This window comes from Actinia tenebrosa, unplaced genomic scaffold (assembly GCF_029948245.1).
Source record: "Actinia tenebrosa isolate PJP-AT-01 unplaced genomic scaffold, QUT_ActTen_1.0 PGA_scaffold2__45_contigs__length_23673736, whole genome shotgun sequence".
Lineage (NCBI taxonomy): Eukaryota > Metazoa > Cnidaria > Anthozoa > Actiniaria > Actiniidae > Actinia > Actinia tenebrosa.
The window spans coordinates 2621390-2639134 of NW_028292579.1; the positions used below are offsets into that span (position 1 = coordinate 2621390).

A 17745-nucleotide genomic window follows, 5' to 3' on the forward strand; every position below is an offset into this window, starting at 1 on the left:
GTAGTTATTACTTACCAGGTTTTCTCGAACAAAGTTGAATATTCAAAATGGCGGGGGAAGAAAAAAGAAGCTGTGAACAAGAAGAACTTGAAAATACAGTAAATAAAAAACAGTTGCAAGACGAGGAGGATGAAGAATTAAAAGCTGATAAAGGAAAGAAACGAAAACTGAGCAAGGAAGACAAGAAAAATGCCAAGGTTTGGAAATATTTGCATCAAAACGTGAGTGTGTAACTTTACTATTTGACTTGATAACTTTGTCTTTTGTAATTTTAGGAAAAAAAGGTTAAAGTTACAGCGAGGAAAAAGCCAGGTTTTGACGTAGAATTGTATAATGAAACGTCTTACTTCGTTAGAAACGGTAAGGGAGTTTGTTATTACAATAACTGTACAGAGGGCTATCGTGTTAGCATAATATTTTTTCTTGCTTCTTGTCAACGTAAAGCTGAGTAAAAGTAAATATAATTCATGACTGACTGAATGACTAACTGAATGAACTAGTGAGTGACTGACTGTCTGACTGATTGACTGACTGATTGACTGACTGATTGACTGACTGACTGACTGACTGGTTGACTGATTGACTGACTGACTGACTGACTGACTGATTGACTGACTGACTGACTGACTGACTGACTGATTGACCGACTGACTGACTGACTGACTGGTTGACTGAATGACTGACTGACTGACTGACTGACTGACTGACTGACTGATTGACTGACTGACTGACTGAATTAATGAAGGAAGGAAGGAAGGAATGAAGGATTCAAGTGAGCTACATGTAGCAAGCATTTAGCTATTAAAGAACGAGCTGTAGAATCTAAGTGAACAAATAATAAGTACAAATTAATAAGCTATAAATATTAATCTGAACCAGAGAATTTTGTTCATTTACTGGATCCTTTTCTGATTCCCAACCCTTGATGAAATCCCTGTCATGGGCTCATAACTTGGATTGGGGAAGGGGGGGACACTATTGTATAATCAAAATTTTATGGTAGTACAACTTATAATGTGAATTCTCTACTTTACCACAGGGTTTATTACGGTTGTATCCCCTCCCTCCATATAAACCTCTATTATGATTCAAATGTACTTTAATTTTATTCCTGTTATATCATATTGCAGGTCTTCGGTACGTAACTCCATATCATTTCACATTTACCACACACTGTAAAGGTCGTTGGGTTGGTAGGCAATTATTTGAGGTTTTTAAAGACGAATTCAGATCAGAACCACCAGAATACTATGTAAGTCAAGTTAATAATATCTAAATTGCATGAGGTTGAACTTTTCTAAATGCTATATACTAAAATGTTATTCTCTGAGAATCTTGACCAATTTTCATGTTAGATAAGTCAAATTGTATTTATAAGAATATGTATAAACTATATATTGAACTGTGGTAATAATTAATGTATCAAATTGAGCTGATCCTATATATATCAGTATATCAAGCAACTTATGCAGCTGCAAATTTAATCAGAAAAGAAAATCAGAAAAAAATTCTACATGTAAGTTTTGGATGGGATAAGTCAAATTGTTTGTTTAAAAAATTTATCAAGCTTTGGCTGTTGTATAACAGTGTGGGACAATCACAGCAGAGTTAGGCTCCAAACTAGGAGAAAGCCCAACTTTAGATAGAGTTATAACTTAGAAGTTGATTTTTGTGGAGGGAGGAAAACTGGAGAACCCAGAGAAAAACCCTTGAAGCACAGAAGAGAACCAACCAACAAATCTACTCACATTGATACATGTATGATACAGAGACTGGCAGGACTCTAACCTGGGCTGCATTGCTGAGAGACGACATAGTTTGTGCTTGTTTTTTTGAACAATTTAATTTAATTTAATAATTTCTAAAGCACAAAAATCTATATTAATATTCAATTGTGCTATATAACTACTTACAAAATGTATATACAATAATAATAATAATATTAAGGAAAGAGATAACTATTGAAAAAATAGAGAAAATTAATTCTATGATTTGGCAGATGCGCATAACATTTAACAATAATATTGACATTATTTTTATTTTATTTTCATTGCAGGAAAAAGCAATTAAAACAGGAAAAATAACAGGTACGTTATCAAAACATTTCTGTAATCTGTTTAGTTGACAAGCACAGCACCAATAAACTACCTAACTTTGTCAGACCCCACCCCCTACCCCTCCCCCTCACACCTTTTTGTAGTTTCTTTTATTAGTCTACAAACTCACTCACTGCATTTTTAATAAATAATTACAATAATATTTATTTCTCATACAGTAAAGCCCCACAAAAAAAGGATGTTATAATCCAAAATTTTATATTTTAAATTTTCTGCCTTTCCTTATAATTGTAGCAGCTTTTCTTTAACTCATTATTTTTTAGTGAGCAAACATTTCTTGTTTGAATCATGACATCCACTTTCTTGCATCCCATACAATATATTTATAATAAATTTTCTTTCTATTTTACTTAACCAGTAAATGGTGAAACAGCAACTTTAGACACTATTCTGAAGGACAATGAAATAGTCTGTAACAAGGTTCATCGGTAAGTAATTTTCTTTATCTTCACACTAAATGCAATTTGATGTTTGAGTTAGCAGTACCCTGACTTAGATCAGCCTGGAAGTTGTTTCAGGGTTCTATCTGTGAGTTAGCAGTGCCCTGACTTAGATCAGCCTGGAAGTTGTTTCAGGGTTCTATCTGTGAGTTAGCCGTGCCCTGACTTAAATAAGCCCAGAGGTTGTTTCAGGGTTTGATCTGTGAGTTAGCCATGCCCTGACTTAGATCAGCCCGGAGGTTGTTTCAGGGTTCTATCTGTGAGTTAGTCATGCCCTGACTTAGATCAGCCCAGAGGTTGTTTCAGGGTTTGATCTGTGAGTTAGTCATGCCCTGACTTAGATCAGCCCAGAGGTTGTTTCAGGGTTCTATCTGTGAGTTAGCCGTGCCCTGACTTAAATAAGCCCAGAGGTTGTTTCAGGGTTTGAACTGTGAGTTAGCCATGCCCTGACTTAGATCAGCCCAAAGGTTGTTTCAGGGTTTGATCTGTGAGTTAGTCATGCCCTGACTTAGATCAGCCCAGAGGTTGTTTCAGGGTTCTATTCGTGAGTTAGTCATGCCCTGACTTAGATCAGCCAAGAGGTTGTTTTTATGGTTTAATCTGTGAGTTAGCTATGCCAAAGCTATCAGTCCGTGGGCCCAGTTGTTGATTTTTATAAAAAAAGCAGTGGTGCAGCTCAATAGGGTCTAACTAGCTAAATGTATGAGAAGGCTTCTCTGGCAGCTGCTATACAGTCTATGTACTGTACTTATTATATTTTAATAATGTTGATAAAGTCTATTGTATGGTAAAATATTCTCACTGAATACTCATTATCACATCGCAGTAATTAAGTAATGGGGGGAGATCCGCAACTGTAGTGATAATGAGGAAGCTAGAGGGAAATGAACGCCACTTCCACCAGGACTAGGATTGGGGGGGGGAGGGTGGGACAAAATTTGGCTTCCACATCTCTGAGCGACGTTAAGTATTGAATAGTATTGTAGCTAAACTCTGTGGTTGCTTAATTCATCAGACATGAACCTCCAGTGACAGCAGAACCCCTTGAGATAATAGAATCCAATGAAGATGTAGTTGTCATTAATAAGCCTTCGTCAATACCAGTAAGTTTTTGTAGCCAAATACAGTGAAGTCCCTTGAAATTGATAGACCTTTATCAAATTTGTAATTTACCACTGTTGTCCTTGACTTCAGATTCATTTTTGCATGGTTTACTTCAATTTTGCGTAGAATATTCATGTGTTCTAGTGAAGGTCCGTGGCATTTCAAAGTGCTTGTATTGTTGACGTTGTGCATTCTTTACTTTACTGTTGGTATTTGTGAATATTTAGACACTGACATAATATAAGGCTAACCCATATTGAAAAGAGCACTATATAAATCATGAGTAATATTTTTACGAACTCAAAGTAATTCTCTTGGTGGAAGTAAGGGTTTATTGACCTATGCAATTAAAAAGTTTTGACATTTTGGTTAGTTCTTTAGCTGTCTTCTTACAGCCATTCTCAATCACACTCCCTCTAGTGATTGTTTCTGTCGCGACAAAGAAGGCTTTGGTGGACATCAATCACAAGGCGTTCCCATAACATTGTCGGAAAACACAAAGCTATAAGGGCACTTGTCTATAGAATGTCATGGAAACGCCTTGATTGACGTCCACCAAAAGCTTTTTCGTTGCAACAGAAACAATTGCTAGAGTGGAGCGCCTGATTGAGAATGGCTATAAGTAAAAGTTGCGTCCAAAACAAGTAGTTTTAAATACTGGAGTCAGTGTTATCTTGAGCCATGGGCGTCTCTAATTTTCTGTAGAACTTGAGGCTGTGTCCCATAGTCTTTCCTTAAAGTGCTAGTCTTACGAAAATATTAATGATGCAAAAAAAACCCTGATGCTAAAATAGGTTATAATGTTCACCAATAAACAATAATTGGTTCAAAAAAGAAACTTTTCCCGTCTGAATTCTACTTCCAAAAATTGTTAAAAGCTTGTCCGCCATTTCTATGAGCAGTGATTTTTAATTTATGTGTGACGTCATATGCGCAACTGGCATCCTTTTTATCCACACTGACTCTACAGCATTCTCTGTAAGAAGGCATGACTTGGTTTAAGGCTTGTTTTTAAATCAAAAATAGTCGAAATTTGGTTGCAATTACACATTGTGTAAAGCCGGGAATTTTGAAGGGTGGCGTGTATGACATCACTTCCTTTCGATTCACTAAAAGTTGCCAGGAACACAGTCGCTTAATGGCGGACTCAAACAGCCAAACTTTACCGGCTAAATGCCACATCTTTCCAGTCTCGTATCAAAAAAGAATTTGGACAGTAAGCTCAAACTTCCAATTTCCCTGGTCCAAGACTCTATTTTTGTTGCTTTAACATGTAACTATAGGCACTAGAACACTGCATTTTGTATCATTGTAGGTACATCCTTGTGGTCGATACAGACATAATACTGTTGTATTTCTTCTTGGTAAAGAATATGGTCTCACTAATCTTTATAGTAAGTGGTTTGAAACTTAACTTAACATTTACTTTGAATGTGTACAGGGTTCGTGCTAATCCTTAAACTCCTTGAAAACTCCTTGAATTTAATTCACTTTTTCAAGTGAACTTGAAATTTAAATCTCTTAAATTTTATGATTTTAGCTAAAGTCCTCGAAAACTCCTTGAATTTTTGCTTCGATCATTACTTGCATGGCTCTGAAATAGATCTAGTCAGAAAGATCGGAAAATCTGAAAGTTGGCCATGTGCAACCACCGTATAAAACCTTGGCATAGTTAGCTGAACATACTCATTTCAAAATTCATTTTTGGGTCCTTGTATACCCCTTTAATAGTCCTTGAATTTGAAGTGGTTACCTCAGCATGAACCCTTTGTGTAGTTTCAGAAATTATCCATACCCACCCCACAGAGGAATTTCCGAAGGGTAAGGGGTCAGAGAAAGAACAAAAATTACAGAGTTTGTATGGAAGAAAGTTGATATTTCTGGGGGTAGGGGGGGGGGTCTACCTGCATGAGGGGGGTATGGATAATTTCTGGAACTATACAATACGTGTTGATGAGCTTGTCTTCATCAAAGGGCCAGGAAAAAAGTGGCTGTGATATCACGATGTTGGGCCTATGAAACAATGATTTTGCCGAGACTGAAATATCTGTCTTTTGATGGTGGTTTTTCCCTGCTTTTCTTTTCATTTCATTTCTTTTCATTTCATTTCTTTCCTTTCCTTTCCTTTCCTTTCCTTTCCTTTCCTTTCCTTTTCATTTCTTTTCTTCATTTCTTTTCTTTTCCTTCCTTTTCTTTCTTTTTTTTCTTAATTCTTTGTTTCTTTGTATATCTATATCTTTATTTTTTCAGCAGTGTTTCAAAATAAAGTTTTCTAGCATAATTTTAGACTTGAATATACAGTTTCTCCAGCAGTGATTGGTCAAGCAACCGGTGATTCTGAGATGATAACCACTGCTATAGCTCTGATTATGAGGTTTTCCAAAGTTTTCCAGAATGGAAGCAATACTAAAATGTTGTCTTATCCTGAATTTCGACTTTTTTTGATATTCAAGTCTAAAATTATGCGACAACAATTATCCCCCTCAGGCTCAGTGTAATATTAAATAGCAGCTTGTCCTGCTTTACCTAAACTCTTTTCTTTTATTTCATTAATTCTTTATTTCTTTGTATATTTACTTATTCATTATTTTTTTCCCAGCAGTGTTTTATTACAATGTCTTATTTTTTTCCGGTCCGGTATCTTAAAAGATCGTGCATTCTGATTGGCTGTTTGAGCGGGCGGTATTTTGTAAGTATCTGCCTGCGCTTGCGATCCGGTATCCTTTGCCACTAAACAACAAAACAAAACCATTACAAAAACAAGTAAAAAAAATACGGGGAAAAAATAAATAAGTTATTTACCGTCCTATAGTCAGTCCGGATAGGGAAAAACTGTGCCCTTGGTCTTGAAAACGGACCTCGGCCTTTTGCCTATCCGGACCTCCTGGCCAGTAAATAACATATATATATATATCAACTATGTCCTGTGGTACCTTTTTCATTCCTTGTTCATTCCCTTCACAGCTGTACACAGGATTGATCGACTGACTTCTGGAATCTTGATATTTGCAAAGTAAATCAATTTTATTATCTCTTTGATAAAATATGTATAGGAAATCACATGATCTCTAGTACAATTCGGAATTTATAAATACAAGTGATGTTTTGAAAGTTTTCAAAATTGGATGAGTTTTTAGGCGAGTTCAACTTGAGAACTTTCAAAACATCACAAGTATCTAAGAATTCTGAATTGTACGAGAAGATTGTGCGATTTTTTGTTTATGATACACTCAACAAAATTGAGCAACTTAATTGGGACTCTACAGAGTACAAGGCTGTGATACTTACCCTAGCTATACACATACTCACACAAACCTAGTCTAGAGTCTATCATAAACCCACTAATGGACCAAGGCTGTGATACTCTCCCTAGCTATACACATACTCACACATACCTAGTCTAGAGTCTATAGTCTATGATACTTGAATGATGATCATGATAATGATGATTGATGGTGGTAGATGGTAATGATCATGATGAATGATGATGACTGATGCTTTATAGAGATATTAAGTGCTGTTACACAACAAGTGCTTAATCGAAAACCGTTTTTGCTTAAAAACGTCATGTGTCATATTGCATATTGCATACAGCATACAGCATTGTATATTAATGAAGGTCAATAGGCTAGGTAATGATTGTTTTGTACCATACCTGAAGTACCATGCTGATAAAGCCCTAAAACATTGCTAAAAACACCTCTTAGCTAAACTATGTATCACTTTCTGTTGTTAGGACTTTAAAGAAGGCACAAGAGCTTGAGGAGCAGGTCAGGGAGAGGCGAATCCGAAAGGAATATGTTTGTCGTGTTCAAGGTGACTTTCCAAGGTTAGTAGCTGTTGTCTACTTTATTTTGTACCATTAGCTATTCCCTGACTTAGATCAGCCCAGAGGTTGTTTCAGGGTTCGATCTGTGAGTTAGCCATGCCCTGACTTAGATCAGCCCAGAGGTTGTTTCAGGGTTCTATCTGTGAGTTAGCCATGCCCTGACTTAGATCAGCCCAGAGGTTGTTTCAGGGTTCTATCTGTGAGTTAGCCATGCCCTGACTTAGATCAGCCCAGAGGTTGTTTCAGGGTTCTATCTGTGAGTTAGCCATGCCCTGACGTAGATCAGCCCAAAGGTTGTTTCAGGGTTCTATCTGTGAGTTAGCCATGCCCTGACTTAGATCAGCCCAGAGGTTGTTTCAGGGTTCTATCTGTGAGTTAGCCATGCCCTGACTTAGATCAGCCCAGAGGTTGTTTCAGGGTTCTATCTGTGAGTTAGCCATGCCCTGACTTAGATCAGCCAAGAGGTTGTTTCAGGGTTCTATCTGTGAGTTAGCCATGCCCTGACTTAGATCAGCCCAGAGGTTGTTTCAGGGTTCTATCTGTGAGTTAGCCATGCCCTGACTTAGATCAGCCCAGAGGTTGTTTCAGGGTTCACCTTGAGAAAACGGCTTATTCTGGCATTCTTATATGGTAATCGTGTGTTTGTTTTTATCACGTGATAACAGTGAGCCAATAGACTGCGAGCAGCCCATCCTAGTGGTGTCTCACAAGATAGGTGTGTGTAGAGTCAGTCCCAATGGCAAGACTTGTAGAACTGTATTCACCAAGCTACATGGAAATGGCAAGTCAAGCGTTGTTCAATGTAAGTGCATAACAGCGAACTCCAATCTTGAAATATATTACAAGTTTCTCGCGCGCTGATTGGTTATTTACAAGGCTACGCTTCGGGGGGATCCGCATACTACTTTGATAATGTGAAGATGCATTTATTTTCAATTTACAGTGAAAAAACGTACTGTACGGAGATGTGTCATGACCGTGCTGTGTTACAGCATTATCATTGGATAATCAGTGATGTTGCGCGCTGTAACGTGCGTGTGTAGCCAATTTTCGCTACTGAAGAAATTCAGTAAAAAGCGTGCGTGTGCTGTGTGCGGTTATAAAGCACGCGGGGGTTGGCAGAACACGAGAGAAGTGTTAGGAGATATTTATAACTCCACACAGCACGGCTAGCAAGTTTTTTTCTTTTATAAAATACAAATTACGATTATCGTTAGTTTGGATAATGACGCAGTTGAAAGTGCGCGTGTGTGCTGTGTACCCTCATAAAGCACGCGCTCGCAACCAATCAGAAGGCAAGAATCAGAACAGTTATTTTATAAAGTTAGATATCCAATGATGCAGCAATACGCCCCTCTCACCTCTGGGGTCGGGTTTGATTCTTGTACTTAACATCACATGTGGTAGTCAATAGTTTCTATACTACTTTCCTAGCTCATAAATAAATTCATCATTGTAGATCCTGTATACCAAAAATACTTGGAGCGTTATTCGGGCCCTAAGATTGGGTTTCATTGTCTGCTGGTTTATTCCAATGAAAACTTGCGATGCAGCTGATGAACATTTTGCATGACACAGGAAATTGTTTCAACTGAAACCGAGAATGTTGTTACTAGCAACTTTATAGACCTTGATGAACAAATAGAAAAGGCGCGCGCGTGCTTTGTGCAGTTATAAAGCACGTGTGCATTGGCAGAACAAGAGAGAAGTGTTAGGAGAAGCACGACTTGTTGCTTCTCAACACTTCTCAAGTGTTCTGCTAATTCTAAAGTGCTTTATAACTCCACACAGCACAGCAAGCAAGCTTTTTATTTCTTTTATGAAACACAAATGACAATAGCTGTTATTTTGGATAGGAATAACGCAACTGAAAGTACGCGCGCGTGGTGTATGTACTGTTTAATAGACGAGCAAGAGTGTTTTATCGGGCCTAAAACACGAGGCGCAACCGAACAGGTTTAGATCCGATAAAACACGATCTACGAGTTTATTAAACGGCTTAAAAAAACTCATGATGTATGTTCTCATATAGTACCGAATTCTTTACGAAATGAATCAAGTTTGATAGAGAAAATCCAAGTTGAAGTTTATGCAAATGCAGACGAATCTATGCTCTCATAAAGCACGCGCTCCCAACCAATCAGAATGCGAGATATATAACAGTTATTCCATAATTCTATTTCTTTTAGGTATCCCTTACACTGGTCGTATGCATCAAATACGAGTCCATCTACAATGGTTAGGGTATCCTATCATAGATGACCCCATCTATAACAGCCCAGTATGGGGTACTAACAGGGGGAAGGGTGGAGTCACAGATGATCAGGCATTAAAGGTATATAATATATGTTGCAAAACAACAATACTAAAAATAGAGACAGTCTACGTCTTCCCAAGTGCCGCACTGCTTTGGCGCAACAGTCTCTTGTGTATCGCGCCGCGATCATCTGGCCGTTTGACGGGTCATATGATAATTAAACATCTCGACTTTCTTAAATTTGACGTCTAATATTGCTGAATTTTATTACGTCACAGCTAATGTATGTAACATAGCCCGTGAGTATTTTTCGTTACATTTCATTTCAGGTCATTCAAGCGTTAGCTGAGTCTACCACGATCATGGACACAGATATCACAGAAAATAGAAATAAGAGTGAAAATCTTATGGAAAATATGGCACACAGCTCGGTAGAAGACCATTCAGAAGATGAGAAAAGTGTTGGTCGTATGGAGAAGAGTTTGTATGTTAAAGATGGAGACTGCAGCGAATGTCGAATACAACGAAGAGATCCTACGCCTGAAGAACTAACGATGTGCTTACACGCTATCTCGTACAAGGTATAGGATAATATTAACCCAATCAGAATACAACAGAGATGATGATGATGGTGATGGAAATGATTTTCATGATGATAATGATGGTGGTGATGATGATGATGGTGGTGATGATGATGGTGATGGTAATTATGATAATGACAATGGTGATGATAGTGATGATGATGGTGATGATGATGATGATGATGATGGCAATGGTGATGGTGATAATGATGGTTATGGTAATTATGATGATGACAATGGTGACAATGGTGATGATAGTGATTATGGCAATGGTGATGGTGTTGGTGATTATAATGATAAGGGTGATGCTGAAGTTGGTGATGAGGATGATGCTGAAGATAGTGATGATGATGGTGAGGGTGATGCTGAAGATGGAAATTATGGTGATGACAATGATTGTCATGATAATGATGGTGGTGATGATGATGGTGATGGTAATTATGATAATGACAATAGTGATGATAGTGATAATGATGATGGTGATGATGATGATGGCAATGGTGATGGTGATGTTGATGGTGGTGGTGATAATGATGATTATGGTAATTATGATGATGACAATGGTGATGATGGTGATGATAGTGATGATGATGATTACAATGGTGATGATAGTGATTATGGCAATGGTGATGGTGTTGGTGATTATGATGATAAGGGTGATGCTGAAGTTGGTGATGAGGATGATGAAGATCTATCCAAAGTTTAAAATGTCTGTTATCTTTCAGGGTCCAGACTGGGAATACCAAACAAAACAGCCACCCTGGGTTGCACAAGACTGCAAACATTATGACTGAGTTTCATGTAAGGAATAGGGAATAGCTGCAACCATCCACAAATGTTTTAGTCTTCCTGCAGATCTTTTTCATCTCCTTTTCCTTTTCTCTCCTTGTTGTTTTCCTCCTCTTTCTCCTCCTAGAACATATGGTGCAAAGGAACATTACTTTCCTTGTATTTCTACGAGAAAGGGAATTGGTTTTTACAAAATGAAAATAAAATATTTTTAAATTTCCCCCACGAAATCCTTTATCGTCCACCCCAAAATAAAGGAAAGATTTCAGATTTCAGATATCCGACCGACAACGTTTTTTGAAATAGGTGTATACATCCCCCCCCTTTGGATTATAGAGTAGCTTACATGGCGCAAGTATCGAAAACAGAAAGAAAATATGTTCTTACATAGTGTTACGCTTCCAGTCTTCTTGCCTCGGTTCTCGGTCTTTCATTCTTATTGCTGCAGTTCTGGATAATATCTGTCATAGTTGTATTCTTTGTCAGACGCCTCTACGAAGTGTTACATTTCCTATCTTCTTGACTCTTATTTTCTCTTTTGTTTCGTACTTTACTTGTATTTACGCTTTTTCTCATCACATTGTGCATGTGGGGTGTGGCACAGCCCCGGGGGGGGGGAGGGGCATATATGTGCGGAAGGGCGGGGATGCTTGTCGTATCTTTTAGGTGTTAATTTTCGCTTTTTTGGGTACCTTTTAGGGTGCTTTAATGAAAAGCTAATTAAAATGCTATAAAATTACGTCATTTAGTTCCAATTAGGGATGAGGGCAAAACAATTGTCGCCTCACGGGACCCGATTTAAGGGGGAGGGGTGGTGTTACCGGTACCCACCATCCCTGGAAGTGAAATCTTAGATTTTGTCCCCAAATATCTCCAAAACTAAAAGCCGAATCACGCAAATGAATGGACTGTCTGTCTGCATGTATGCTAAAAAACATATTTGTGTATAGAAATTGCCACTACAGACCCCCAGTATCGAGCATTTGAACAGGTCTCTGAGGGGGGAGGGGGTATGTACCGGTACCCACCACCTTAATTCATAAAATCGGGTCCCTATTTTGAAACATTGTCTTGACCTCGTTCCTTAGGGGCGAAACCTGCCACTAATATGACTACTAGAAAGAAGTTGTTTGTATCTTTTAGGAGTCATTTTCAAAAATTCCAACGAGCATTCCCGCCCTTCTATATATGGATCCCCCCCTGGTATCTAATGTCGCTGTTTACATACTCTTAGAGCGACATTAGATACCATAGGGGAATTATATACAAAAACAAAGGCGCGCGCGAAATAAAATGTTCTAGTACATTTGTTATCGATTGTAATTCATTTTCTACTGCAAGAATGGTTATTAAAGATTATTATTATTATTACCGCCGTTTGCATTACTATGCGGTCACCCCAGACACAAATCTCGTCGTGTAGTTTGCAATAGACTGCCGTCAATCAAACACCTCATTCTACTTGGATGTACTGAAACTCTTTGCAATCGCTTTCGGAACTTTCCTTCATGATATCTGACTACTGAGAACGTTTGATAGAAAAAGCCAACTCACTGATACAAACGTGTATAAATGGCGTCCACATGAATGACTGACGGTAGTCTATTGCAAACTACACGACTCGAGTTGTGTCTGGGGTGGCCGCGTAGTAATGCAAACGACGGTAATTTAAAATATTATTTAAGTTCTAATCAATATGTAGTGTTCTTCGTTCTTTGACGCCTCTCAAATGTCCTACAATGTATATACTAGCTTCTTGAAATGTTTTCTCGGACTAAAATACTACGTACTTAACTTGCAAAATCACAATATTCAGAAGAAATTCTGGTCTTGGAATACATAAATCAACCCTTCCTCCCCCTAATACATAGATAGATTGAAACTATATTACAGAAGGTTTAAATATTGGAAGAATAAACCTTAAAATCTTCAAGATATTATCACTAAAATCAAAATAAAAAATATATTGCCATTCAACTATTCACTTAAAGAATCACTGCTAAAAATAGTCAAGATTCCTGTTTCCCGTGTATAATAACCCAAACAAGTTCCGGCCCCGTAAATGCATTTTTATGATTCGCGTGTGATTTAACGAGTAAAAAGGTACATTAGAGACCTTGAGATCCGACGACGAGTACGAGAACGAGTACGAGTACGAGTGTTAAACTTTTAAAGAGAGCCACTATCTTTTTATAGTCGTGATAGTGTACGTAGATTGAAACTTTAGATTGTAAAAAATCGAAAATCGACTACGATTTAGTTTTAACCACGTGCACAGGACCAACTTTAAAACTCGTACTCGTACTCGGTCTCGTACTCGTCGTATCTAAAGGTCGCTATTGTCTTTCGGTTGTCTTCCGCAATGGATGCGGCTTTGCACGGCATTTCCATTGAATAGAGCTCTAATGTATGACTTCTTCATGAGGAATGACTGACGGGTACGAGATAACTGTGAGAACATGGCTGTGTTGTTTTTCGAAGTTTGATATTTATAATAATAATAATAATAATAATAATAATAATAATAATAATAATAATAATAATGATAAACTTTATTTTACGTTAGTATTAATGTCTAGATTTCAACAAACACATGCGCGCGCATTTTACGACGCTAAAACTAAGGGCGCGGACACACGGTGCAACATTGCGCACAACAAATTTGAATCGGAGTGACACGTTGCAACAAAATCACGCAAAATCGCTTGCGTCAGCCTACTATGCTATGAAGAACGGCTGTAAATTTTAAAATGTTGCACACAATGTTGCAGCCATGTTCACACGATAACATTTGGTGCGCGCAATGTTGCAAGAGTATAGCGCAATTCAACTTCAGATTTGTTCCATGCAATGTTGCGTGTAACACGTTCCAGGGGTAGACACGATGCAACAGTCTTTTTGTGTGCAATGTTGCGTGCAGTGTTGCACCGTGTGTTCGTACCTTTTATGCTGGCGCTCAAAATTCTCAGAAAAAGTTAAGTTTTTTACGACGTCCCTGTTTTGGCTGTTAAATGTCTTTAATCTGTACGCCCATTATCCATCCTTACGAACCAAATTGACTTTTTATTTTCCTTGTCAGAAAATGCAGATATTGCGCAATAGTCTATACGGTACCACCCACTAGTCCTTTGTGGGCATATGATATAGAGATCCAATTAGTGCAATAAATGTTCTTGTCGGCAAACGTTGCCAGAAAAGGGACGACGCAATTTGTTGCACGCAACGTTGCTGAAGTAGAAAACTGTCCTGCAATTATGCGCGCAGTGTTGCACGGTGTGTTCGCGCCTTATCGCTTACCATTATTGTTTTTTTTGTTTCCTTTTGGAATTTCTAGGCTGGTTATTTGATCAATCGTTGTGACACACGTTGCAACATTGCACGCAACATTGCAAGCAACAAATTCGAATCGGGGTGACACACATTGCAACAAAATCACGCAACATCGCTTGTGTCAGCCTGCTATATTAAGATATTTGGTCAGCAGTTATAAATTTGGTGCAAGCCGATTGGCTGGAAATTTCAAAATGTTGCAAGTAATATGCAACGTTGCATGCAACACGTTTCAGGGGTACACACGTTGCAACAGTCCTTTTGCATTCAATGCTGCACCGTGTGTCAGCACCTTAATTAGTGGCTGTGCACCCACCCCGCAAGAGCTCTTGTTACGGTCCTAAACGCACTATACAGTAGATAATTATTTCTTTCACCCATAAAATTGTAATTTACTCTTCCCGTTCATAGGTAAGTAGCTTGAGACAACGAAATATTAATTTTCTGAAATATTTCTTAATTATTTTGAGGAAAAAAAAAACAAAAAAAACAAGCCTATATCGCTTCGAAAGCGATGATGTTTCGGCCCGTTATCTATTTATTGTGTGGCATTGCTGAATAAAGAATTTTGGTCTTGCTGTGGTAATGATTGGGTCTCCTGTATTTTGAAAATGGCAGACAAGAGCGATCTCGCGGTACACTTTCACGTTACGAAGTCTTACGCAAATTTCGATGGAAACATTTGTTATAAAATTCTCTTGGACGAAACACATCGTAATTAAGTTTTTTGAGATTTTAGTGGTTCTTGTTTTGAAACATCGTAGTTTTTTGGGGAAAACAGGGCAACGTACATACATATAACGTCTCGCCGAATGAATGAGAGATCCGAGATAGATATAAACAATGATTGAGTATCGCAGAGAGCAGAGTACTTGGTGCAAAATATTTTGGCACATGAGCATTACTGTACGCGCTATGTTGAATGTAGGATACTTTTTAAACCTTCATTCTGCTCTTTGACATTTATGGTAAATGTATTTAGCTCTTATATCGTAGCTTGAAGAAAATACGAAAGTTTCAATTCGAACGAAAAGATATAACACTTGTCTTTCACCAGTGCGCCGTCACCAATCTACTCAAAATTTACATCTTTTGGTGCTTCAAAAATTTACATCTTTTGGTGCTTCAAAAATATTACCGAATCCAAGAAATCAATACTATAAATCAGAGTATTAATAAATGAAAACTGATGATTTCAGACTTCTATCTTTAAAGTTGTAAAGTACGCACTGTTTGTTTATAGGACCTAGTTTAAATAATATCTGATACCAAAAACATGTCCTCAGATGCGCACGAAGCTACAACATATCGGAAGCCTGCTTCACAAAATATATATGCATCAACTGTTAGTTACATAAATAAACTCACCAGTTTCCTCAACTTATGCTCACAGGCAGCTGAGACTGGCAAATTGCCCTAATTTGCCGCACAATCACAAAAGCTTTTGGATAACTTTTCAATAACTTACCTACTTGGCGACTTGGACCTAGATACTGACTTAGGAATAAAATACGTATTGTTGTAAGGTTAATCAATAATATATTTTTTTCCAAAAAATGGCGTCATGCGAAAGGGCATAATATAGTCTACACAACTACCTCAGAGAAGATTCACCGCAACTCTTCCAAATACTCCGCATGGTGAAATGTTTTACATTTTCCCATTGCATGTGTTTGGATTAGGTCCAAAACTCTGACAGCTAAATGACACGCATGAAGACTATTATGGGCCGGCAAACCGAATGTAGTGACTGTTTCGGCCTGAGGGCCGAAACAAAAACACACTTTTTGCCATAGCGATTCCATTAGTACCCATGCCTCTTTTATACAAATATTTAAGCGTATTGGGTTGCCTGTGTCAAGACGCGTGTGGTAGCTTTCTTCGTGTGGTTTTTTCGCACGTGTGAACGGGTGAGAAATACCTTGAATATTCTCTGTTTTCTTGTCGTAAACTATTGTTTATGATTGATTTTGGAAAGAGAAGACTACAATGAAGACTAGAAGAGAGTATTTTGGTAATCTTTTGGACTAGAGGAACGTGAAAGATGGATTTATTGAACGAAGACAGTGTGACTCGGGTAAGATGGCCGTTGGCGTGAACGAACTCACTTTAGTTGAAGTCGTTTTGTGTCCTTTGAGATAAAATTATCAAGTATTTACTGGCTTCAGTGTTCGAGGAATAGTATTTCAGTATCATAGATTCAATAATTGTGTAGTTAAACGTTCAAACATCGTTATTTTGTGTGGAAATAGGACTTTTTTTGAACAGCTGAAACGACAATTTTGAAGCAGTCGGAAACCGCTGAAACGATCATTGAGAACAAACAAACGGTAGTCAAGCGTTTTCAAACCTCAAATTTACTTTATTTGACCTTGATTTACAAAATATGAGTATCAAATATGAATCAAAAATTTTATGAGGTACAAAAGTCCATAAAATATTTGCTCTAAAATTTTCGTTTATCGAGATTTTTTATGAACAAGTGAAGTGAAAAAGGTTCGCACCTTCGCATCACTCTGAATCCGTAAAGTTTAAAGGTTTCTTTTAGTCCATTCTGCAACTTTATTTTATACTTTTTCAGTCACTATACACAACAGCTAGAAGCTCAGGACTACGATAGTTAGTACAACGACTTATAATCGTGAAAACAGCTCGCATGTGTTCCTTATTCAAACTAGAATATAAAGTTCGCGCTCAGCCACAAAAGGTCTTTCTTACATAAGATAACAAGAATTTATGAAGCATTTTATTGCCTAAAAGTCATAATTTAAGATTTGACGACCTTGATAAGAACATTTTATAAAGGCTCTGTTGAAATTTTCTTTTTAAATTGGGGATGAGAATGCACGAGATTGATTTTCGTTTTTAGTAAAAATTTATCCAAAACTCTATTGGTAACCGGTCTTTTCGAACCAAAGTCTTTTCCATCCAGGTCTTTTCGATCCACCTATATGCACTTTCAATCCACCTATATAACTAAAACATATAACAAGTCCTATATGCTGTGTACATAGGTAATGTGAAAGAGTATAGTTTAAAAAGTTTAAAAAGTTGGAGTCATGTAGCACTGCTCAGAACCTCGTCTGTGATTGGTTGTTTCATTTTTAAGTGTTAAAAATATTTTTAAATCACTAACTATAGGTAAAATTAATTTGCATCATTATATTTCATAAAAAAGAAGAAAGCAAGAGGCACCTTCTATTAATTGTCTTCATTTGGAAGCATGGAGGTTAGCGAGATGGTGACAATGGAGTGGAAAGGGGGTGATGAGAGGGTGCACTGGGGATGGTGGGGGGAG

The 17745-nt window shown here is 37.7% G+C and overlaps 1 protein-coding gene across 1 annotated transcript; it reads left to right on the plus strand.

Moving 5' to 3' along the window:
- The first annotated feature begins 29 nt into the window (after window positions 1-29).
- LOC116298652 (pseudouridylate synthase RPUSD2) lies at window positions 30-12808 on the plus strand. Its single transcript, XM_031707179.2, has 13 exons — window positions 30-197; window positions 276-360; window positions 1131-1252; window positions 2057-2087; window positions 2476-2545; window positions 3573-3660; window positions 4977-5055; window positions 6626-6674; window positions 7398-7490; window positions 8156-8292; window positions 9680-9825; window positions 10077-10328; window positions 11054-12808. Exons 1-13 carry the CDS (start codon window positions 48-50, stop codon window positions 11120-11122), a joined length of 1371 nt encoding a protein of 456 aa, XP_031563039.1. The 5' UTR covers window positions 30-47; the 3' UTR covers window positions 11123-12808.
- Window positions 12809-17745: the final 4937 nt, after the last annotated feature.

Coding starts and splice junctions, on each gene's coding strand:
- LOC116298652 (XM_031707179.2), top strand. CDS start 48: ATGGCGGGGGAAGAAAAAAGAAGCTGTGAACAAGAAGAACTTGAAAAT. Junction 2,088..2,475: donor TAAAACAGGAAAAATAACAG/GTACGTTATCAA, acceptor TTACTTAACCAG/TAAATGGTGAAACAGCAACT. Junction 6,675..7,397: donor GGAATCTTGATATTTGCAAA/GTAAATCAATTT, acceptor TTCTGTTGTTAG/GACTTTAAAGAAGGCACAAG.